Source organism: Arvicola amphibius, chromosome 4 (genome assembly GCF_903992535.2).
Source record: "Arvicola amphibius chromosome 4, mArvAmp1.2, whole genome shotgun sequence".
Lineage (NCBI taxonomy): Eukaryota > Metazoa > Chordata > Mammalia > Rodentia > Cricetidae > Arvicola > Arvicola amphibius.
Window position 1 is genome coordinate 91512045 of NC_052050.1, and position 25107 is coordinate 91537151.

At 50.3% G+C, this 25107-nt stretch overlaps 3 protein-coding genes across 3 annotated transcripts; 1 reads left to right on the forward strand and 2 right to left on the reverse strand.

The window, feature by feature from the left end:
* Window positions 1-230: 230 nt before the first annotated feature.
* LOC119811543 (zymogen granule protein 16 homolog B-like) lies at window positions 231-1905 on the reverse strand. The gene is made up of 3 exons (XM_038325458.1): window positions 1833-1905; window positions 1537-1639; window positions 231-549 (listed from the first exon to the last, which is right to left on the reverse strand). Exons 1-3 carry the CDS (start codon window positions 1903-1905, stop codon window positions 231-233), a joined length of 495 nt encoding a protein of 164 aa, XP_038181386.1.
* An 8933-nt stretch (window positions 1906-10838) lies between these two features.
* On the reverse strand, window positions 10839-15843 carry LOC119813462 (testisin). Its single transcript, XM_038328801.1, has 6 exons — window positions 15717-15843; window positions 15592-15618; window positions 15072-15237; window positions 14259-14542; window positions 11367-11521; window positions 10839-11078 (listed from the first exon to the last, which is right to left on the reverse strand). Exons 1-6 carry the CDS (start codon window positions 15811-15813, stop codon window positions 10839-10841), a joined length of 969 nt encoding a protein of 322 aa, XP_038184729.1. The 5' UTR covers window positions 15814-15843.
* A 1871-nt stretch (window positions 15844-17714) lies between these two features.
* LOC119813193 (acyl-CoA-binding protein-like) lies at window positions 17715-18112 on the forward strand. The gene has a single exon (XM_038328365.1). It carries the CDS (start codon window positions 17756-17758, stop codon window positions 18017-18019), a length of 264 nt encoding a protein of 87 aa, XP_038184293.1. The 5' UTR covers window positions 17715-17755; the 3' UTR covers window positions 18020-18112.
* The last annotated feature ends 6995 nt before the right edge of the window (window positions 18113-25107 follow it).

Genomic DNA, 25107 nt, shown 5'->3' on the forward strand with positions numbered 1-25107 from the left:
CTCTGGGCTGACACTTGGAGACTATAGCCTAGGGTCATTGTAGGCAGGCCCTAATCCTTGCCTGCCCTACTTCTACCCACCCTTCATTTCAGTTCACAGGGACTGCTAAGAACAAATCCCAGCTGGACACAGAGTTCATGCAGATGTTGTATTTATTAGTGGGTTCAGTTTAGAAGTCTGGGGGGGGGGTGATATGACACAGACCACTTCAGCTTGGGTGGCCATGCGCCTTAGTCTGTGCATGTCCCACTTTTACTCCTCCACACAAATTTAATGGCCCTTAACCCACCCCTCACATAAAAGCCACAGAAGCCCTTGAGCACATGTTCACCATTTTCTGGGTGATCGGAGAACTCATTGGGACCTTTGAGGGACCCAAAATACTGATCCCGTGGCCTGCTGGTGTACAAGACTATTTGCTGAATAAAGGTTCTGTATGTGCCGAAGACCCAGAGGACGTGTTCATCATCGCTCAGAGTTAGAACCACAGGAGTTCCCTCGGCATAGCCATGGACTACGTCCCAGCTGTCTTCATGCTGCACCTGGACACTAGGAGAGAGGACAAGCTGAGGACCCTCATCCAGATACGGTGTGACCTGCCTCCCGGTCCATGGCGCCCCTCCCCGCTCTCTTCTGACCTCTTGAGACACACAAACAAGTCTCTCACTTGGAAAGCCACTTTCAGACACTGTGGTCATTACTCAGCCTGCTGGGGACTCAGTCCCCCCACATGCACAGTGACATCACAAGCAGAGCAGAACCTGGGAACCTGCTCAGGAGACCTTCAGATGGAGCAGCTACTGTCACAAGAAGCTGACCCTGGCCAAGCTGGGAATTTCTCAACCTCAGTCTCTTATAAGACAACAGCAGATCCCAGAAGAACAGGTGCCTTCCATGCTCTAGGGGAATTCGCCAGCCCCACCCACTGACTCCACCGGCATCCTCGTCCTGCTTGTCATTGCAGAGCTTTCTCAGCCCTGCTCACACGCTGTCTTCATTGTGTCTGACTCGTCCCATCTCCATCTCCCATGTGTCTGCCATCCTCTAAGCACAAAGCAGAAATCCACTCGGGCCCCAAGGAGGGTGAAGCCCACTATGAAAGGCCTGACTTTGGGTTTGATATCACACCACTAATAATCAGTCGGAGCTCCCCTCTGACCCTCAGCTCTTAGACTAACATGACAGGTAGATTTTGCTATCAATTGTGGGGATTCAGGAGACTTTCCGATTGACTTGAGTAGGCAGATGCATCTTCAACCTTCTTTGATCAACCCAAGAGACAGCAATAGGACTTTACAAACAGATTCAGGAAGAATAGGATTGTGCTCAGGAGAGGTGACTGGGAACAGGAACAAGACAAAAGGTTTGTTACTCTGAACCTTAAATGACTTTAATGAGCTTCTGGGAGCTAGATGTGGGAAGACACTATAAATGGACCATGTACTTATAGATGGGATCCTGAAACTGGAAGAACCTGAAACTGGAAGAATTGGGACAGGACACAGCAGGAGGGGCCGTGACCCCGCTCATACTTACCCCATAATCACGCTATTCCGAACATACATGCGAACTGCCGTCAGATTTTTTCCCTCAGGCATGGAAGTACAGAAAGGTGTGCCCGTTGTTGTGCCATGATAATCTGTGTGGACAGAAACCCAGCAAGGAGAAAGCCCATCAGCCATGTGGAGGGCCTGTCTTCCCGCTCTTGTAGCCAGGGAGGTTGTCCTGGGACCTCATTTAGTCTGTGGCAAAGGCTGGGAAGAGTCCATGGACTCCGGGGTTGAGAGAGATGAGGTGACCAGGGAGAGGAACACACCCCACAGCTGACTTACCATTTGCCGAAAAGGCTGGGGTCCCCAGCACGGCAAGGATCACTAACAGCAGCATGGCCTCCGGCTGGAACATCTCAAGATCTGAGGAAAAGAGCAAAGACGACCTAACTCCTAGTCAAAGAACCAGCTGGACTTCGCCATGCCCGCCCCTGGGAGCCATGTGCCTTACCTGACTGGGAGAATCTGCCCAGGGTATCTCGTGCCTGGACCTCTTTCCCCTCCCCTTATATGCTCCTGGAGTCTCTTGGGCCCCTGTCCAGAAGGAAGCAGCCACAGGCCACCAGAGGGACAGGAAGGAGCTGGTGGGGGGCTCTTCCTGGGGGAGCTCTCAAAGCCATCTGGGGAGGCTCCCGGACACACTGTGTTTGCCGACTTGGCACTGCAGCTTACATCAACAGGACTGGTGACAGTGACAGCCATTATTCCTATTGTCACCTCTGGGTTCTCTCTCATGAGCGCCTGGTCAGAACCTGGCATTACAAATGGGGGAGGTTTGCTGGGAGCCCTTCCCCAGCTCTGCCAGGCAGGTTTCAACCAGCTCTGCTGAAGGAACAACTGGCCTCAGAAAGTCTACAGAGCAGGCCCAGGCCTCCATAAGCCTAGGCAGCCCCCAGGTCTGTCAGACTTCCCAGAGCCCCTACAAGCTCCTGATGACCTCAGAGAGTCAGGGACCACAATCATGCTCCTGCCCTGCTTAAGGAACAAGGGACACTTAGTCATTGGCTGCTTGGCCTGTCACTCGGGTGTCCAAGGTGGTCTCCCTCATAGACTGGATTTAGGGACAGGAAGGGTGAACAGATTCTGAGGGACTCAGAGGTTGTAGGGATAGAAAGACACACAAGATGTAACAGGAGCCACAATTAGAGGCAGAGACTGAGGGGAGGGTGAACTCTCTTGTCCATCCCATCTGCAGCACCTGAGACCAGGCTTGTCTCTGTGTGTGTGTGTGTGTGTGTGTGTGTGTGTGTGTGTGTGTGTGTGTCTGTCTGTCTGTCTGTCTGTTTCTGTATGTACGTGTCTTTGTGTGTCTGTCTGTGTCTGTGTGTGTGTGTCTGTTTCTGTGTGTATGTGTGTGTCTGTCTGTGTGTGTGTGTCTGTGTGTGTCTGTTTCTGTGTACATGTGTGTGTGTCTGTGTGTGTATGTGTATATGTGTGTGTGTCTGTGTCTATGTGTCTGTGTGTGTGTTACTAGGGATTGAACCCAGACCACCAATACATTTGGCACATGCTCTACCACTGAGCTATTAAGGGCCTTTCCTCTCTGCGTTACTTGTATGTGCATGTGGATCCAAGGTACATGACTGTGTGTGCACATGTCAGTGGACATCAGGTGTCTTCTTATTTTTTTTCTCCTCCTCCTTCTCCTCTTCCTCCTCCTCTTCTTCTTTTATTTCTTTTAAGACAAGGTCATACTATAACCTTGGCTGGCCTGGAACTCACTATGTAGACTAGATTTCTATCAAATTCACGGAGGTCTACCTCTGACTCCCAAATGCTAAGATTAAAGGCCTGAAATTTTCCTATTTTTTAATTTAAAAATTTCATGTCTTCGGTGATTTTGCCTACACACATTTCAATGCACTAATTTTATGCTTGGTGCCCTTGGAGGCCCTAAGAAGGTATCGGATCCCCTGAAACTGGAATTACAGACAGTGGTGTTGGTGCTGGAGTCCAAGCCGGCTACTCTGAAATAACAGCTGCTGAGCCACCTTCCAACCCTTTATCCCTGTTTTCAGACATCTTTCACTAGACCTAGAGCTCACTGGTTCCGTTTGAGTGGCTTGTCAACAGGCTCCTCGGATCCTCCTGCCTCTGCACTTTTCCTGCACTAGTATTATAGCAATATAATAGATAATATATGTGGCTATAAAAGTCTTTGACTCAGCTTTTTTGGGGGTGCTGGGACTCAGACTCACATACTTATAATTGATGGCAAACGCTTTGCCAACTGAACCATCTCCCTGTTACGTCCACACGATCGGAACTGGATCAGCCCTGGAGGGGAGGAATGAAAGGGGCAAGAGACACAAGAAGTGGACGCAAGTCTGTATTCTGATCAAGCTGCCAACTTTATTTTTTTCTCAGGAGAACTGTATAGCAAAAGGGCAGGGGGGGAGGATAGGATGCTGGAATGTCAGGTCTGGAGGCATCCCTAGCTGATAGGAAGAGATAAGGAGATGCTAAGGGTCTTTAAGTATTTACTAACAAGGGAAAAGCTAATTACTTCTGGTGCCTGGGATCCGCAGGTCAGCAGGGGATCTTAACTCACAGGGAGATTACGGTTATCCTAGGCCCGGGAACTTGCCCTACAGAGGCTTCTGAAGAGCTTACTTAATTTGTGACTAAAATGGCTATAACCAAATACAGGTCTTTGCTTCCAGCACAAGAGCCTCTTCTTTTTCTGGGTGGTGATATTTCTCTCCAGGGCTTAGGTCCTGGGTAGCTTGATCTATTATCTCCTTTTATCCCTCCTCCATCTGCCCCTACTGAGTTCCTTCCTGAAGGAAGACCCATGAAAGGAACACGAAAATCCCTGTTTCTTTTATACCATCATTTCCAGGCTTCACTTCAAGCGACAGGAAAAACCCCATTTGAGTGGTCTGGAGAGATGGAGGGAGTACGATAATGACGGGGGAATGAAGGCTATTTGATACCCCAGCTGAAGCAGAGAGCATCTGCAGGAAGGTATGGGGTCTCTGGAAATAGCGCAAGGTCATGATTGTCGACAAGGCCTAGAAGCCAGACTGATGCGAGGCCCAGCTCCTTAACCATGAGGAATGTGATGGGTAAGCTTTGGTCTCCGCTGTGCTCCCGTCCTGTCTCCCGTCACATGTGGAAACTCACTGTTGCTATGGAAATCCACAGAGCTTTTTCCACCTGAGTACCAGATGCGAAGCCGTGTAGGTCAAGGTCATTCTCTGTAAAGGACAACGTCCTAGGAAGAGCAGATGCACGTCTCTGGGGTGCCAGAGGGCAATGCCATGGTGAGCCTTCTCTGGATCACCGAGGATTCGTGAGAAGGAGCGTGAATCCTCCCTACACCGCTTTCCTCAGCTTGGTAAACGGATGGAGAACAGTCCATCTTCCCTGGACCGCTAGCCACCTGTTTCTAAGTTTCTCTCCTTCTCATTAATGATGACCTTCCATGGTTTACATCATTCTCTATTTGACTTTTTTTTTGCTAATTAAAAAAGCTTTATTCATTGGAAAAGCATGAAAAGACTCATCAAAACAGAGACCTGCTAGTGCCAGCATTCTGCGGTGACAGTTCTCTGTCCTCATCCCCCCTCGTCCCTCCCGTGCCCAGCCAGTCCTGACACTGATATAGCACTGATAGTACTGTCGCTTACTTGCACGTGAGTCAGCATGCAACAAAGTCTTCCCCATCTGTCTGCGCCTCTGCCTGACGCTGTTGCCCCCCCCACACACAAGTCCACCGCCAGCTTCCCAACTTCAGGGTGGCTCCAGGTTTCTATGAGTCTCCCCACTCGCCACCTGCCTGGTTCCTGTCCTTCTCCACTCTACTTCTGCCCCCGATTCCTGTTGAGGCTCTTGTGCGCTTACAAAGAGTTGCAAAGAATGGCCTTGTTTGTACACAGCCTGGCTCTTTCCAGGAATGTAGGGATGGCAATGAGGGATGGGCCGCAAAACTAGGAGGGGCCTCCATTACCTGAGCCAGGTGCTATTAATACCTACCTATACAAGGGGTGGGAAAACTAGAGACGCAAAGGCCAAAGTAGCCTGGCATGTGTTTGAGATAAGAGTGCTTTTCATGTGTTATAATCCTTGGAAAAGTTAAAAAATATATATATATACTTTGTGACTCATGAACATTTTCAGGTTGGAGCGATGGTTCAGTGGTTAGGAACATGGACTGCAGTGGACGGTGGTGCTGCACACCTTTAATCCCAGCACTCGGGAGGCAGAGGCAGGCAGATCTCTATGAGTTCCTGGTCCAGGACAGTCAGCGCTACACAGAGAAACCCTGTCTAACAGAAGAACACGGACTGCTCTTGCAGAGGACCTGAATTCTGTCCCCAGCAGCCACATGAGGTGGCCCACACCACTGCCAACTCTAGCTGCAGGAGATTGGGCACCTCTTCTGGTCTCCAGGGATACTGTACTCACACGAACATTGTGTGTTCATTGTCCCCCCCTGAGTGGACATGGACACACATAATTAAAAATAAATCTTTCCTTTTTTGAAGACAGGGTATTACTATGTATCCCTGGCTGGCCTAGAACTCTCTATATAGACCAGGCTGGCCTCATAGTCACAGAGATCTAGCTGCCTCTGCCTCCCCAGTGCTGAGATTTTCCTGGAATATGCACTACCACACTTACCATAAAAAGAAAAAGGAAATTTTCTGTAATCCTGATGCCTCCCCTGTCACCAAGGTCTGCAGCTGCTGATGGCTCCCGAAGCACAGAGTTGTGTTGCCTGGTCCTTCACACGGACTTCTGACCCTGTCCACACTCACCCTGGAGCAGTTACAGCCTCGTCCCCGACTGGCTGGACAAAGTAGAGGACAAGGGGCTCTGTGCAGCAGCTGTCTTTGACGGGGCTGGGAGGAGCTCTCTTAGCAGGACACCTACGCTTGGTTCCAGTAGTGCACTGCCTCCCCAGGGAGGCTCCTAGCACACTCCATCACCTCACCTGCCCTCCCAGCCCTCCTTACGTCTCTTCTCTGCAGACACAGTAGAGGCTTGGCTGCGGACAGGGCAACAGGTCCCCTACTGATGCTCCAGGAGGATCTTCAGGGAGGTGGAGGCCAAAGGGCCTAAGCTCTTGGCAGACATGCTCTTGGAGCCAGGGGCCTGGAAGGGAGCACAAAGGGGGCTTGTGTTCCGTCCCAGCCCAGCCCAGGAGTACTTCTGTGGGTTTGCTGTCACTTCAGGTGCCAAAAGGAGGGTCTGGCTGGCTGAGATTTAAGGAAGTACCCCTTGAGTGGAGGGTGGGGTGGAATGAACAGACAGTGGCTAGCAAGGCCAAAGGGGATTGTGGGACCTGCCCAGTTACACAAGTAAGGAACAGTTTCATATTGTTGGTATGTGGTAATGGCTATCACACTTTCCCACATCTACGTGTGAAAATAGACACTCGCCCAGCTACACCCATATTGGACAGGTACAGTCCTCACATACACAGGTGGGGGGTCCAACCCCAAAGAGTCTTTCTTTGTATCCCCTCAGCTACAGAGCTGGCCCTGAGCCTACACTAAGAGATGTTCAACATAGGCCTTTTGTACCTCAGGATCAGGACTCCCCAAAGAGGGATTTCCTGGGCATTTATCATCTGCCCTGGGCACAGCCCAGTCCGCATTGTGCCAGGGACTGGAACAATGAGGCCTTCTCCTCCAACAGAGGTGGGCCCTGGGCTGCTGAGTCCTTGTGTGGCAGGAGGTGGTTTTAACACCTGGCTCTGGTATCCCACCTCTCTTGATAGAGGACTAGGAAAGACCCCTCTGGACACTCTGGATGAGTGTGTCTCCATCTACAACCCTCTCAGAGCCACATCCATAGTGCCATGCTGGTCAGCTACAGAAAGTTCTATCCTCACTTGGAAACTAGAACCTGGTCTGGTCTTGGGACATTCTGTCCAGAGGGTGATTTCTGGGGCCAAGGAGGAAGCTGGCTCCTCCGTATATCCCCAGCTGATCCCTGGAACCACAGGAACCAGAGGAGACCGATGGGAGGGGAAGAAGGATCAGAAGCCAATGGTATATCTGTACAGGGAGGAACACAGGCTGTCTTTGTATATGGACCTGAGTCTACACTGCCGGGAGAAGACACTGAGAAGCAACCAGGACTGGGAGACGGCGTTTCTACTTACTGAGATAGGTAGCAACCTTCATCAATACTCCCGCCAAGTCCTCTCTGTGCTGAACGTTTCTGCTAGGCTCTAACCCTAGCAGAAAACTCAGCACTTGATTAGAAAACCAAGGTGCCAATCACATGTATTCCTTCTTTATTAGCATGATTAAAATTCCATATGTGGGCCAGGGAGATGGCTCGGTGGATAGCGGTGCTTGCCGCCAAGCCTGCCAAACTGAGTTCGATCCCTGGGACCCACATGTTGGAAGGAAAGAACTGACTCTTGCAAGTCATCCTCTGAGGGCTTCAAAATAACAAATGGATCAGAGCTGGATTGTAAGAGGCGGGGCAGGCCCACCTTCACCCTGGAATGTGGGAGAGTGTGCCCCTGTTTTCTGGGTACTTGGTATTGAAGCACAGTAACAAGAGGAGTTGGGGGACACTGCCCCAGCAGCTAGGAGGGAGAAGGTGCTGGCTTGTGAACGTGCTGTGGGGTTCTGACACTTCCCTTTCTATCCAGTTTTCACCCCAACCCAGCCATGCAACCCACTGGGTCTCTAATCCTCAAGAAAAGTTCCTCCAGCCACCCTTCTCCTGGTGCCCCAGGGCGTAACTGAATAGAAGAGTGGGGGACGGTAACGGTAAGCAATTTTTGAAGGTGTGATGACTAACTCATCAAAGGCAAAAGGAATCTGAGGTGTTCTGGTGGGACTTGTCCATCGTGCATCCTGCGACCTCACCGAAGCCTTGGTTCCAAACACACTGTGTACATCGTGCCTTGCATACACCGCCATTCCACACAGGGCCAATGCTGCCTGAAGTGTCTGCGCTAAGGTTCAAGGCTATTGTCTTATTAATTGCATTGCTTTGTTTTTTACTGTTCATACAAAGTTTTCTGGTCTTATGGAAACATAATAGTTTAATTACAGGAAACAAAGACTTAACTCTTTCCCATGTCTCTCTTCGGCATGTTAAGTATCAGATTGTTATGTCTTTGGATTGTAGACAAATAGTATCTTATTAGCATACAGATTTGCACTCAGAAAAAAATGGTTATGGAGGCTGGAGAGATGGTTCAGTGGTTAAGAATTCTTGTTGCTCCTCCACAGGATCAGAACTTGGTCCCCAGCACCCCCATCAGTAGGTCACGACAACCTGTGACCCCAGCTGTGGAGGAGTTGACACCCCCTTCTACCTCCCCAGCTCACACACTTTTACACACCAATAAATATTTTCTAAATGGTAAAACTTGCATATGCCAAAGAATTGTTTTTAAAAAGTTCTTTGTGATCTATTATTAGTAAATTGGTACAACTATTTTATATACTCACACACTGGAGTCACATAAAATTTTCCCAGTAAGGGACTGGAGAGACGGTTCAGTGGTTAAGAGCACTATTGCTCTTCCAGCCTAAAGTTCGGTCCCAGCACTTGGATCAGATGATGGTACCCTCAGCTGCCTTTAGCTTCAGGCCCTGGAGATCCAACACCCTCTTCCAGCCTCTGCATGCAGGTTTTCTCCTATGTACATAGCCCCACACAGAAACACATGCATACACATGACTAAAATTTAAAGAATAAATAGATCTCTTCTAAAAACCTCTCCAGTGACAAAGAGCCAAAGGGAAGAAAGTTACAGAGTCCTGTTGTAGTTAAGGGATCTAGTTAGCCCACCCCAACTCATCACCGACACTTACACCACTGAGACGCCTTGCACATCTGCCCGTGTCCAGGCCACCACTTTCTCCATCGTGGGGGCCCACGCTCTCAGCCCCACCCCTCAGCTCTCTGCTTCCCGTGGGCTTCTCTAGCTAGAAAAGCTACTTCTTGGCTGCTGCCCATCTCAGGGTTTCAGCGAGTGTCATTGGCCTCTGACCACACATATAGGGGTCACTTGGTAGCTGTGAACGGCCTTTTGATTTTGACACATTCCCTTGAGCCTCTCCTCCTCTTAGATGGCCTCTGTCCTCTGGAAATTACTAGGGGATGGAAATAAGTAAAGGCAGAAGCGTCTCATCGATGTCATCGCCAAGGAAAGTTTCAGGTTCAGCTGTGCATTTGGGGTTTTAGGGAGCTGCAAGCCCTCGGGAATAACGCTTCCCTTGGAAACGCTTAGCCCAGAGACCAAATGGAAGATGGCCAAACAACAGAGATCTATGAGGAAGCAGAAACACCACATGAGTCAGAGTGTCCTGTACCTCTCCTGCACCGCACCAATGTTGGCAAGCCTCCTTCCCTCCCTCCCTCCAGCTGCCTCTGAATCAAAGATCCAGGCCCATGACTGCTCCCTGGTGGACAGTGATGGACATGTAGGTGACTACCCTGTGTGGTCACATAGCAGGGACTTGGGCTTTTCCTGGTTGAAACACAGTTGATGGGGCAGAGTGAGGTTTGCCTAGCCAGGACACCTAGAACGTCCTGAAGACTTCAGTTCATGTCCACCTTGTCCCCTCCTTCCGTCTCCTGGGGATCCTTGGACACGGCAATACAGAACAGAAGGTGGAAGTCCCTGGTTTTGCCCCTGTGGGGTTTGGTCACATCCTTTACCCCAGAGTCTCAGTTCCAGTGCTGTGGGGTATGATCAGAACCGCTCCTGAGGGGCCTGGGTGCGTCCTGTGGTTGATACAGTGCTGGGCACACTATGCACTGGTCCCACGTCAACAAAAGATGAAGGTTGCGGATGCTCTGATTCCTGGATCAGGATGGGGAGGACCAGAGGACCCCAGAGCATGTCTCAAAAAGAAAACAGGCTCGGGAAGCAGCAGAGCTCCCACTGGGCATACTGGGCATACTGGGCATACTGGGAAACCCAGCCTGTGCCATTGGGAGCAGGGACCTTAATCAAGCTGGACCCGCTGTCCCAGATGCTGCTCTTTGCAGAAGGCTCCTGATCCTTCTGCCTCTGTCTCCCATGTTCTGGAGTTACAGGTGAGTGCTACCATGCCCAGCCACAAACTGTGGTTTTTGTATTTGTACTAAATGGATGTTACTGCTTAAAGCCAGAACTTGATGCTGATGTGCCAAGATTTCAGGGATTAGATATTGGGCTTGGACTGGGAGAAAGGAGGTGCTTGTATGGGAAACCATCCAAGTAGAAGGAAAACTATGAAAATATAAGCATGTTTATTAGCAAACATGATACAAAAGAAACACACCCTGACTATACAGATGACCGTATTTTCACAGGTGGGCTCAGGCAGGCCTCAGCAGCAAGGGGACCCAGAACAGAGTGAGAAACAGCAGCAGGGGGGCTGGGTCAGGCCTGAGCATCCCATTGCGGATCATGGTCGACCGGATCCAGTTGTAATGATGACTGATGTTGGTGTAGACTCCAGGCCGGTTGGGCCGCCCACAGCCTATACCCCAACTCACAACTCCAACCTGATACCACACCGTATCCTGGTCACACACCAAGGGTCCTCCTGAGTCACCCTGAGGAGCAGCACAGGTAAGCCTGGCCTGGGGGGTGACAGGTGGGACTAGGAGGGAGGCCAAGGGAGAGGGAGTGCTGTGGAACTGGCAGATTAGGTAAGAATCTGACTCCCTGCCCTAACAGCCCTGGAGCCTCAGCTTCTTCATATGCAAAATGGGGCCACAGTCTATTTCCCAGGGTTGGCCTAAGAGTGAATGAGGTACCTTGTGAAACACAGCTGGAAGATGGAGCTAGGAAAATGGTAGGTACCGGGCCCAGAAGCCATGGTGGGGTGCGGTGATACTCACAAAGCAGGCATCCTTGCCACCAGCAGGGTTGCCAGCGCAAACCATATCCCCCCAGATGTTTATTCGGAAGTCCGTCTTCTGGTACATGTGGTTGCACATGCTATTGTTGATGATGGCTACTTGCACTTCCTGGAGAGTGTAGGGAGATGGCAGACCTGTGCGGGGACAGAAGACAGAGAGATGGACCCCTGGATCCCTTTCTCCTGGCAGGAATGGCATAGGGTGTGGAGACAAGGGTGTCCTGGGGCACCTGCTGTGCCTGAGACATCAATGGTGCCCAGCTGCAGCCCCACACTAACAGCGTGGGTAATCGGCATCACAGGATTTGATGGATGGAGCCACTGTTAATGCTGTCCCCAGACTGGGTGGAGAATGTAAGTCCCTGCCTGAGCATGTAACCAAAATATGTATGGGGAGGGGCGGGGGCTATGATGGTGAAGAAATACAGTGGATATAGCAGCCAAGTCCTGTAAGACATCCAGGTACTGGACCAGGGGTACCTGTGATGCCCTTTCCTTCTAGGCTTTTCTCAGGCCTGAGCCAAGAGCCTAAAACACCTCTAGGATATAACAGCATCAGGATACATTATTTTAAAAACAGTTCTGGGGAAGAGCCCCATTACCAAAAGGCACTAGTGAACCGTCGGAACCCAATGCGGACTCCCAGATGTTGGATCCCTGAGTCTAGGCTCCTAGCACTGTCTGACTCAGTGGCAAGGGTGGCAAGAGCTACAGAGAATGTCTCCTGTCTGCTGAGAGCTCTCTGAGAGCTCAGATCTCAAGCGTACTCTCAGAAGCCAGAACTTTCATTATTCTATTCCACAAAGAGGAAACTGAGTGAGGCATGGTTCAGCCAAGTGTCGTGTTCAGCATGTCCCAACTTCAGGGTGAACAGAGCCTATATCCACACCAGAAGAGCCTGCTGCCTGCGTCTGTGTACGGAGAAAAGAGAAGCCAAGGCTCAAGGAGACAAACATCCCCTACGCTGCCACCCGTCACCGTGACCACCTGCTCTGCATAGGGCAGCGAAGTGGACCCGGGTAAACTCCTGAGCTCACAACCCTCTAGGAGAAGGAAATGGACTCCTGCCTAACAGGCAGACTCAGCGTTGGGTTCTCTATTCTCCCTGCCAATTCCCCATGGAACCCTGGCCTCACCTCCTAGTTCTGGGGCCTTGGACACTCTCCATGATACCCACAATTACCTCAGCTATAAAGTGGACATAAAAACACACTGTTGTCCAGATGAAATGGTTCAGTGGGTAAAGGCTTTGCCATCAAGTCTGGTTTTGATCCCCAAGACCCACAACTCTCGGAAGTTGTCTCTGACTTTCACATATGAGCCATTGTGTGAATTTGCCCCCCCCCCCCATCACATATGAAACAGCCAGGGCTGGAGAGAAGGCTCAGCTGTTAAGAGCGCTGACGGCTGTTGCAGAGGACTTGGGTTCCGTTCCCAGCACCCACAAGCAGCTCACAACCACCTGTAACTCCAGTTCCTGGGGAGCCGAAACTCTCTTCTGGTCTCTGCAGGCATTGCATGTATGTGGTATTCATAGATACACTCAAGCACATAAACACTTAACAAGTAAAATAAATATTTTTGCTTTGTTTTTCAAGACAAGGTTTTTCTATGTAGCCCTAGCTGTCCTGGAACTCTGTTTGTAGACCAGACTGGCCTCAAACTCACAGAGACCTGCCTGCCTCTGCCTCCTGAGTGCTGGGGTTAAAGGCAGGCACCACCACCACCTGGCACTGGCCCTTTTAAAAAAATAAATGTTTTAAAAACAAAACAAATAGATGTGATCCCTTTAAAGCTGCCTGGAGAGATGGCTCAGTGGTTGAGAGCACTTTCTCAGTAATGAGGACAGGACCCCCGCATTGCTAAGAGGCTCAGAAACACCTGTAACTCCAGTCCTGGGGGTTCCACACCCTCATCTGTCCTCTGTGGCCATCCTGTACACATGTGCACATATTCTCAGATGCACTCACACGCATATGAATTAAATAAAATATTTAAAATCCCCTTTTGAAAATTACGCTGCTGGGATAGGGAGCCGGGTCCAAAAGACCTAGGTTTAATTTGCAGCACCTGTGTGGCCACTCACGCCTGTCTATAACTCCAGCTCCAGGGATCCGAGACATCCACGTGCTGGCAAAACACCCATGCACAAAAAATAATAAGATGAATTTTTAGTTACTCTGTCGCTTTGCTGCACCAGGGTCCCCAAGCCTGTAGCAGGGCCAAGCACATGCCATGCAGGAAAGATGACTCTATCACTGCCAGTCTTATTAGGGGACGTTGCAGAAATGGGCCGGCTCAGGGAGCATCGAGCAGGGTCACTCTGGACACAAAGGGCATGCCCAGGCTATGGGGTTGTACGCCCTAAGGCAGCATGGGATCAGTGCATCTTGGGAGGGAGTGTTCCTGTTGAACTGCAGGCAGGTGTTTGATGATGTCCTCTAAGGACCTCCAAAGGGATTTCAGTGGTGAGTACAGAGTGGAGGGAAATGACTTGGGAATTGTAAGGCGTGCACAGTCAGAATCGGGGTGGATGGAACAGGCATGGAGGGGCGTGCTTCCTGACACTCACGGATGAGGGTGGCTGCAGAAGTAGGGAGATCATAAATACAATACTGCAGAAGTCACCCTGTGGGTCCTATGGGATTCCCCCACCCCTGCAGGCCTCCTGGCACCTCTGAGCTCCAGCATGCACCCTGTCTGGAAGGAAAGGGCTGCCTCCTGTCCTCCTGGCAAGCAGAAGCAAGAAAAATCGATGAGAAAATGTTCCGTGGTGGAGGAGAGGGGCTCAGTGCAGCGGCAGAGTCCGGGGGGACTGGTGTGGAAGGACGGGGCAGCGCCCCCACCCCGACCCGCCTGTACCCAGCCTCACTTTCATTCTCTCCAACAGTCCCCCAGCCGGTCACCCAGCAGTCATTTCGGTTCTCAAACTTGAATGTGGAGTTGAGGAGGCAGACGGGCTGGATATGGTTATTGTAGTTGACAGGAGAAGACAGCTTCAGCAGGGCGATGTCATGGGGGTATGACTGTGTATACTTGGGGCTCAGAAAGATATCTTCTATCTGGTAACGGTTGGAATAGGCCTGTAGGTTCCAGAGAGATGGCCTGGAAGTCAGCTCGCCAAACTGGACTGTCCAATCAAAGGGATCACTATCCCTGCCAGAGAAGGAGAGAGCAGACGGGCCACCTGAGTTCACCCGGGCCTCTCTCTGTGGTGCCTCTGTAAGGCTGCTCATTCTTAGTGTGATTGCCAAGGCCTTCTTATGGGCCCAGAAGCCTTCCATAGGATGCACAGAACCTAGACAGGCTGGAAACAGCCCTTGCTCCTGGGCTCTGGGAGTGGGAGAGCAGAAAAGTGGTCTTGCCATCTGTTAGAGCTGTCCTAAAGACAGCAGCTGGGCCTAAGGGAACCCTTGTGCCGCCCCCAAAAGAGCTGAGCAAACATGGGAACCAGCGTGGGGATATTTGGGAAGGACTTGAGGAAGAAAGCGGAGATAGAAGAGGGACAGAGAATGTCCTGAAAGAACATTCTAGAAGAACTGGGAAAGGGTTCCCTCCAGGGGCGTTATGTTATAAATTCTTATAGATTTAACCCATCGCAGCTACTCCAGGGGCTACACTAAAATGCTTACCCAGGCACCAAACTCCCTAGCCCTCAACTGCCCCGGCTTGACCCCACACTCACTTTTGGAAGCAGTGGGCAGCTGTAAGCACCCAGCGCCGGTTGAGCAAGGTCGCTCCACATAAGTGTGAACCCCATATGCGCAGGCTCCCTTGCCATGGCCAGCGGCCGAGCTCTGCGTCATCGCCACCCACTATACGTGAAGGGATGGTCCTGTGACCACAGGGTCCTGTGAGGAGGAACAGAGTGAGCACGCACACACACACACGCACACACACGCACGCACGCACGCACACACACACACACGCACGCACGCACGCACGCGCACACACACACACACACACACACACGCACACACACCACTCACACTTTGTAACTGAAGGGCATGGAGAGGGAGGGACGTCCTAAGGATTCGCTGGGACACTCCCCACGTGATCCGTGTGCACCTGTCCCCGCCCCCACCCCCGGGGACCGTTACTAGCAAACACACTTGAGTTCTCGATCCTGGGGCGAAGGAGAGGAATGATTGAGGCGCACCCCGGTGCAGGCCCACCATGCAGGAAGCATGTTCTGATCGCCTTACCTGATAATAGGTCCGCTTCCTGCCATACTGCAATGAAGTGAGAGAATGCGAGACACTTCACCTTCACCTCCCCATCTCCCTGTCGCCGCCCCCAATCCCACAACAGTACCCCCAGAGCAGCTCACAGGGATTCTCTGGTTCCACCTGCAAAAGGGTTGACTGTGAGGCCACCGCCGCCACCACCAGCAGCAGTGGCACCAACGTCTTGCCCCACGCGCCCATGGCCACTTCTCCCGCCGCCTGGCACCCCCTCTTACTTCCTGCTGCGCCAGGCCCGCGCCCACCCGGGGAGAGGCAGCCCGTTAGGTCCAAAGGCTGTTTGGGGACCATGATGCCCTGGCACTGTCCTCCAGGGCATCCATTAAAGCTGTTGATATGGCACAGCAACCAGTGAACCCGAGCAGACCTTGTGTCATCTGAGCTCAGGGGTGCCCTCTGACCTCCGCCCACAACTTCTTCCAGGACCGAGCCGCTGACCCTTAGCCAGAGGCTCCCAGGAAGGTCCATGAGCACTTCTGAGACCTACCCCTCATGGGATCAGCCCAGAACTTGCTCCTTCACAGGACTTTCTTGGCGGAAAGAGAAAGGCCTGGGCAACCGGCTGAGCCCCGCCGGCTTAGGCTGCCCCCTGGCGGCAAGCTTATCTTTAAAGGCCTTCCTCCTTGTGAAATCTGAAATCTTTTTTTTTTTTTAAGCATTTACTCTTCTTTATTTTCTTTGGTTTTATCGTTACTTGTTTGCTTTTCTTTTTGAGACAATGATTCATTTTGTATCCCACTCTGGATTCAAATTTATACTCCTCTGGCCATAGCTTCCTCAGTGCCTCCTAGGATTTCTTTCCTGTGTACACACACACACACACACACGCACGCACACAAAGGCAAAAACTATCAAAAGATTTAAAAATATAGAGATATTTTACTTCGATATTTAATTTCCCACTCTTTTTTAATCTTTTTTTTGATTTTGTAGTTTTTGTTTTGTTGTGTGTTTGTTGAGACATAGCCTCACTATGTAGCCCCAGCTGTCCTATAACTCTCTCTGTAGACCAGGTTAACCTTGAACTCAGAGATTTTCCTGCTTCTGCCTCCTGAGTGCTGGGATTAAAGGTGTGCACCACCTTGTCTGGTTTATTTTCTCTTTAAAAAAAAAATGTTTGTGAGACTGAAAAGATGGCTTGTTGTCCAGGCCACCCAGTTAGCTTACACCCGAAATAACCACACAGAAACGGTATTAATTAAAACACTGCTTGGCCATTAGCTCTAACTTCTTACTGGCTAACTCTCATATATTAGTTTGACCCATCTCCATTAATCTGTGTATCACCACATGCCAGTGGCTTACCAGAGATTCTAACCGGAATCCATCTCAGGCAGAGGATCCATGGCTTCTCTCCCTCTGCCCTTCTTCCTTCCAGCATTCAGTTCTGTTTTCTCTGCCTGCCTAAATTCCGCCCTATTAACTAAGCCAAGGCAGTTTCTTTATTAATTAACCAATAAAAGCAACACAGAAACAGAAGAAACTCCTACAGTGGTTGAGAGCACTGGCTGCTCTTCCAGAGAACTCGGGTTCAATTCCCAACTCTCACGTGGCAGCTCATGGCTGTCGAGAACTCCAGTTCCAGTAGATCTGGCAACTTCACACAGACACACATGCAGGCAAAGCGCCAGTGAACAGAAAAAATAAGTAAATCTTTTTTAAAAATGTTTGTGAGTATCTCTGTGTATGTTCCACTCATGTATAGCTATGAGAGAAGCAAGAACAGGGTCTCAGAGCCCCCGAAGCTGGAGTTACAGGATTTGCAGGACAGCCGTGAGTGCTGAAACTGAATCTGGATCCTTTAGGAGAGCAAGCAAGTGCTCCTAACCGTCTAGCCATCTCTCCAGCGCCACCACCACCGTCTTTTAAATTTTATTTTACGTGTATGAGTGTTTTGCCTTCATGTATGTAACATGTGTTGCACATGCGTGTCGGGGGCCTGTAGAAGTCAGAAGAGGGTGTTGGGTGCCCTTGAGCTGGAGCTACGGAAGGTTGTAAACAAGCATGTGGGTGCTGGGGACCAATAGGGATCAAGTCCAGATCCCCAGCAAGAGCGATGCGGGACTTGAGTTCCGCCTGCCTGCACTTGCTCCCGCGCTTTCGCCATCCAGGTCACCTCGCCAGCATGTCTCAGGCTGAATTCGACAAAGCTGCCGAGGAGGTGAAGCGCCTCAAGACTCAGCCAAGTGATGAAGAGATGCTCTTCATCTATAGCCACTTCAAACAAGCCACCGTGGGCGACGTAAATACAGATTGGCCAGGGCTTTTGGACCTCAAAGGCAAGGCCAAGTGGGATTCCTGGAATAAACTGAAAGGAACTTCCAAGGAAAGCGCCATGAAAACCTACGTGGAAAAAGTGGAAGAGCTAAAGAAGAAATACGGGATATAGAAGACCAGATTTGGTGGCCAGCCACACGTGTGACCTGTGACAACATAATGCCTCGTTTTTTTTCTAATGTAGATGATACGGTTCTGATAAATTAGGGCCAGAATTAATCTCTGATCCTCCTCCCTGTGTAGTTTTTACCTGAAATCAATTAAAAGTACATTTGTTACTTTAAAAAAAAAAAAAAAAGAAGAGCGACGCGGGCTCTCAACTGCTGAGCCCTCTCTCCAGGCCTCAGTCCTCTATTTTTAACTTGCGTAATTATACATATTTATTTTTTTAAAGATTTATTTATTTATTATGTAGTGTTCTGCCAGCATGCATACCTACACCCCAGAAGAGGGCATCAGATCTCATTACAGATGGTTGTGAGCCACCATGTGGTTGCTGGGAATTGAACTCAGGACCTCTGGAAGGACAGTCAGTGCTCTTAAGTGCTGAGTCATCTCTCCAGCCCCCAATTATACATATTTATGGAGTGCAGTGTAGTGTTTCCCTCATTCATTCTTCATTTCGTTTTTCTGTTTGTGTGTTTTGGGAAAGGGTCTCTCTATGTTCTGGAACTTGCTGTGTAAACCAGGCTGTTCTGGAACTCCTGCCTCCCGACGGCGGGGGTTAAAGGCGTCTAGTACCATGCCTGACCAGCATAGGATTTCAGTACAGATACAAAATGTGCAGCACCAGATTAGAATAAATGGCAAAGCCACACCATCAAACGTTCACCTTTTCTTGTGTTGCAAATATTGAAAATGTTCTCCACTATTCTGAAATAACCAGTAAATTGCTGTCACCCATAGTTCCCCTCACCTTGCTATGGCTCCTATCGCTCACCATCCTCCACCATCCCCCTCTCCCGCACTTCTCAGACTCTGGCTACCACTATTTTGTTCTGTACTTTGAGATCAACTTTTCTGGTGTTTGATTTTTGTTTAGGTTGGGGAGGTATGTTTGTTTTATTGCGATAGGATGGACCTCAGGGCCTTACACCTTCTCGTATTTACCCTGTGTCTGATTTAATGCACGTGCCCAGCGTCCTGTAGTCTCATCCATGCTGTGAACAACTGACGGAATAATGTCCGTGAATGCGTCTGCACCACATTTCTTCGTCCATTCATTCGTTGGCAGATGTCTCTGTGGATCGGTGTCTTGGCTGCTGGGAATAGCCCTTCAAAGGCTCAGGCTCAGGTTCTGGACTGAACCCTCTCTTCTTCATTTTTCACTTGATTTCTTCATAATATACAAAGCAAGGGTCGTGTTGCCATTTCCATCCTATGAACATCATTCTGTGTTCACACTCACCCACGTTCTTCTCTCCTGGCCCCTCCCACCACCCTCCTTCCAAATAACTCCTCAGAATATTAGTGGAGGCAGAGAAGGCTTGGCGGGTAATAACACCGGCTGCTTTTGCCAAGGACCCCAGTTTAGCTCCCAGCACTCACATGGCAGCTCACAAACATAGCTAAGTCGAGTTCCAGGGGATCTGACCCATAATACATGTGGTACGCATACATACATGCATGCATACATACACATACATACATGATTACATGCATACATGCATACACACAGGCAAAAACTTTTTTGTTTTGTTTTTTTGAGACGGAATCTCACTATGTAGCTCTGGTTGTCCTGGAACTTGTTCTGTAGACCAAGCTGGCCTCAAACTCACAATGATCCTCCTGCCTCTACCACCTGAGTTCTGGGGTTAAAAGTGTACACCACCACGCCCTACTGAGGCAAAAGACTCTTACACATAGATTTTTAATTTAAAAGAGAGCAGAGTATTCAAATAAAGATTCCGCTTGAGTGAAAACGAGTGATGTTCATCTTGCTCTTGTTATAGCTTCTCTTCCCTCCCCTCCATTTATCTGCTCCCTTCTTCCTGAATAGTCCTCTGTATTTTCTTATATATGAATTGATTTTTTAAGGCATTTTTATTTTATGGGTCAGGAGAGATGGCTCAGTGGTTAATAGCAGGTATTTCTCTCCCCAAGACCCAAGTTCAGTTCCCAGCACCGGTGTTGGGCATCCCACAACTTCCTGAGACAGCAGCTCTAGGCCTCTGGCTTCTCGGCACACACATATAAATATGAGCAAAAATAAAAAAGATTTCAAAGTTTAATTTTGTGTGTTTAAATTTTTGCCTGCATGCCTGTAAGTGCAACAGATGCATATATGGAACCAGCAGAAGCCAGGGGGAGGCATCAGGTCCCGGGAATTGGCATTACACCATCTGTAATGAACCCAGGACTTCTGAAAGAGCGGGTGCTCTTAACTGCTGAGCCATCTCCATACCTAGGGATTTTGTGAAGTGATGTGTATAGGTGGGGAGTCAGGAGTATGTATATGTGAGTGTAGGTGCCCTCAGACTCCAGAGACATCAGATCCCCTGGATCAGAGCTAGAGATGATGTGGATGGTGGGAACCAAACTTGGGTCCTCTGCAAGAGCACAGCCACTGAGCCTCACTCTGGCCTCCCTGGATTGAATACTGATGAAGGCTGACTCTGCCTTGGACAAACCTGGGGAAAGTCTTTCGATCTGAGTTTGATCCTGGAACCCACCTAAAAGTAAAAGGGGAGAACAAACCTGCAAAATGCTGTCCCCTGACTGCCACCCTTGGGCTTTGGCAGGTGTAACACTGCACACCATGCTGTCCCCTGACCACCACCCTTGGACTGTGGCATGTGTAACACCGGCACACTATGCACATACATAATAATAAACTGACTAATTCATTAGTAGCTTTCTTGTCCAGGGGTCAAGAAAACTGTATGAAAGGAAAAAAGACACAAATGGGCTGTCCATCTCAGGATCCCAGTGACCTGTGACCCCTGGAGGAGGTCTGTATTAGTTTCCTCTTGTTATAATCAAAACACCAAACAGAATTGAGGGAGGAAGGTTTTGCATCAGCGCACAGTTTGAGAGGTGTGAGGCTGTCATGGCAGGGAAGAGTCAGCGCACAGTCTGAGACACGACAGGCTGCATTGGCAGGGAAGGGGTGGCGGAGCACAACAGTTCACATCACCGAGGGCAGAAAGCAAAGAAAAAAAAAGAAAGCAAGATACAGCCCTAAAAAGATGGCGCCCTAGTAAAACCATTCCTCCTGCTAGGTCTCAAGCCACCAGCTCAGTTAGTTAGCTTTTTATATTGGGATAAGACACCATGACCCATGCAATTTCCAGGAAAGAGAGTTTATTTGAGGCTTACAGTGTCAGAGGGCTAGAGGCCATGACCATTGCGGCAGAAACATAGCTGCAGGCAGACAGGCATGGTGCCTGAGCAGCAGCTGAGAGTTCACATCTTGAGACATGAGCATGAGGCAGAAAGAATTAACTGGGAATGGTGGAGTCTTTTTGAAACCTCCAAGCCCACCGCCTGTGACAGACCTCCTTCAACAAAGCCACACCTCCTAATCCTTACCAAACATTGCTACTAATGGGGGACCACATATTCAAATATATGAGTCTATGAGGGCTATTCTTGTTTAGATCACCACTCCTATTTTTTGTTCATTTGTTTTTGTTTTCCAAGACAGGGTTTCTCTGTATGTAGCTTTGGAACCTGTCCTGGAACTCATTCTGTAGACCATGCTGGCCTCAAACTCACAGAGATCCACCTGCCTCTGCCTCCCGAGTGCTGGGATTAAAGGCAAGCGCCACCACCATGTGGCCCACCACACCTATTTTTACTATCTCCTAATAATGCCATCATGTTATAAATCTATCAAGGGATTGCTTCATTCCTTAGATCAGACCCCTGGAGATCAAATTATCTCTGGAAATGCCCTCAGAGATACACCCAGAAAAATATTTGCTACCTATAATCTAGGTAAATGTTAAGATTCATCATCATTGGCAGGGTATGATGGCACATACTTGTGATTCCAGCAGGGACAGGCAGATCTCTGTAAGGTCAAGGCTACCTTAGTCTACACAGTGAACTCCAGGACATCCAGAGACTATGTAATAGAGAAATCTTGTCTCAAGACATAAATACAAAAGATTAATGATCACAAGATATGTCCCCATTCGATGTCCTTTGTGTGTCTTGAGCCCCCACTTCCTCCAGGACATAGCAGAATTGGGAGAATGGCATATTCCCCCGCCTGCCTTCGCGGGCTCTCTCTGGTCTAGGCATTTCTACTGTCAAGGGTATCTACTTCCTGGGAGTTCTGAGCCTTAAGCTTGGTGGCAAGGCAGGAGCAATCACCCAGAGATCCCACCAGGAGGCACTTTAGGGAGCATTCCCAAATGGTGACCCCAAAAGGTGCTGGTGTGGCAACAGCCAAGGTCTCCTTAACTCAAATGCTTGTCCTCTGTTCTTCCTGCCAAGAAAGGGCCAGTGTGCATAGGAGCTGACCAAGACACTCAGGGGCAGAATGGGTCCCAAGGCAGCAGGCTAGGGGACCAGGTCCCTCGTGTAGGGAAAGACCAAGGTTTTCCCAGAGAACCCTAGCGTCTGCACCTCAGCCCAGTCTCTGTGTGCTCCCTGCTGCCACCACCCAGCTCAGCTCACCACCCAGGCAGAGGACCAGCTCCCCTCTTGGGAGACTGGGTGACAATCCAGCCTGCAGCCCAATGGGTTGCTCAGGCCACAGGTCCCAACCTGTAGGCTGTCCAAGCTATTTGTTTTTAATGGGGGGGGAGGGTCTGAGAACAATTTACAAAAGTTGTGTACTCCTTTGACCATGTGGGTCCCAGGGATCAAAATGAGGTCATCAGGCTGAGTGACAATTGGCTTTATCCACTAAGTCTTCTCTACCCAGTTCCTTGACTGCCCCTCCCACCCCTGACGCCAGGCCATCCTTTCACGGTTAGGCCTGCATCTACCCCAGCTACCAGGGGACCATAGACTCGCTCCCAGACAGCTTTGGAACTGGCACCTTCCTGGCCTTCTGATCCCTGTGCTAGCAGCATCTCCTCAGCAGGGCTCCCTGCACCCTGATCATAACAAAAATGAACCCTAGAGACCCTACAAACCATCTACCCTACTGCCCCAAACTAAAGAGCCAGAAAGATTCCCCCTGGTGAGCGCCATGTGGGATGTGTTTGCTGGATGAATATCTGCTGAGTTGAAGGGTTGATGATGAAGAAAGAACTGGGGAAACGCCAGGTGGTTGGCGACGCACGCCTTTATTCCCAGCACTCGGGAGGGGAGGCAGGTGAATCTCTGTGAGTTTGAGGCCAGTCTGGTCTACAGAGCGAGTTTCAGGACAGGCTCCAAAGTTGCACAGAGAAATCCTGTCTTGAAAAAAAAATCTGAGAAGCTTGGAAGAGCCTCAGCTGTCCCCGGGCCCCTCTGAGGGGATTGGCACTTTCTTCTCTGACCCCTCTATTCTGTCTTATTAGGCTGCCACCAATGAGGCTCCTGAGAAAGTGGACAGTAACTACTGGAAGCCATGTCCCAGCTGGGCAGTGCATAAGAAAGCCTTTTATCAGAGGAGAAAGCGGGCCATACTCCTCGGTGTACCCCAGCCAGTAAGCACAGAGGTTGGGGAGAGCTCCTCAGCTGTGGCAGGCAGAGGAGACTCGGGAACATAGGAACCATGCCATGATCATAGTGATGTCTGACTGAGTGAGTGAGTGATCTGGAAACATACATTTACCTGGGCGGGGCTGGCTGTCCGGCCCCATCACCAACATCACTGCAATCCCTGTTCCCATCTGTAGGTAAGCTGCCCAGGGCTCCTGCGGATGCCTCTGCTGCTGACCAGCCAGCAGGGGATAGCTCTGGAGGCTGACACTCCTGTCACAGCTGGCAAAAAGAGTGTTGGGGACACAGGCACACCAGAGGAGGTTGCAGCGGGGAGCCCGTGTCCATGTTAAGAAAGCACCAGAGACAGGAATTGGGGGAAAACGAGGCTGGTGGTGGCTCTTCTGTATGTGGATCTGAGGCAAAGGGGACCTGGGACTCAAAGGGCTATGGGTACCCTGGACTGTATGACCATTGGGCCAGAGGGGTATCCTGGGGCAGGCTGAGGCTCCCAATCACAGACACAATTAGTCTGTCCCCAGCGCCTACCCCCTTCTTCCCCCATCTCACACGTCCACCACTGCCTGGGCTGCCGCCTGAGGGTCGTCCTCCAGCTGAGGTATCATATTCCCAGGCAGTTTCCAGGTTTCTCTGGAGCAACAGAACAGGGGAGGACAGAGGTTGAAAGCAATACCTGCTAGTCACCTTTCCAGAACTATTCACACCCAGAGGTGTGAGCTGGCATCTCACCTGCCCCGCCCAGGCAGGCACAGGCCTGACCCACCACCACCATCTTTGCTCATAGCCCAGGAATTGGGCCTCACACCTGCCAGTAATGCTGGGATTCACTTCAATCCTACCAATGACCTCTAGGATTTACCTCACACCCACCTATAAGCCTGAAAGTCACCCCAGGCCTTACTCAGGACCCTGATAGTATCCCAATCCTACCAATGGCCTCAAACTCCTCAGGAAGCCCTGCTCTGCCATTCCTAGAAGGAAGGATGCTGCGTCAAGAGGACCTGGAAAAGCTTGAGTTTCCAACCCTTGTTTTTCCTGCTTCTGAGTGATGGGGCCGAGAGCAATGTGCACACAGGAGTGCCAAGAACCTAGCGACACTCTGCGGGTGATGCACGCATATCTGGTGGGCATGCAGGAGCATCCTCTGGGTGCTCATAGGCACAGGAGGAACCACACACAGTGGGAAACTATGCCTGCTGCATCCAGTATTTATTGCTTCAGATACAGGCTCACTCTAGAGAGACCAGGCCAGTCACAGAAGCCACCAGAAGATACCCTGAAAGGTGGCTTCACCCTGGGCTCTGCCCTGGAGTGAAAGGCAGGAAAGATTCTTGTGCCTCCGCTCCTGGAAATTCAAAGACCTCCCCTGCTCAGGGTCCCTGGGGGCCAGGGGACCAGAGTTAGCTGATGGTCCCAAGGGTCTTAACAATGTGGGAGTGAGGAAAGGGTCCGTGGAAAGTAGACCATGGAGGGCACGCTTATGTGGCTATGCAAGGAGGGAACAAGAAGGGGGTCCCTGAGAGAAGCCGCTCTAGCCTGGGGGCAGAGAGAGAATGAAAGTTCCAAATACAGGGGTCGGGATATTGAGGTTGCAGG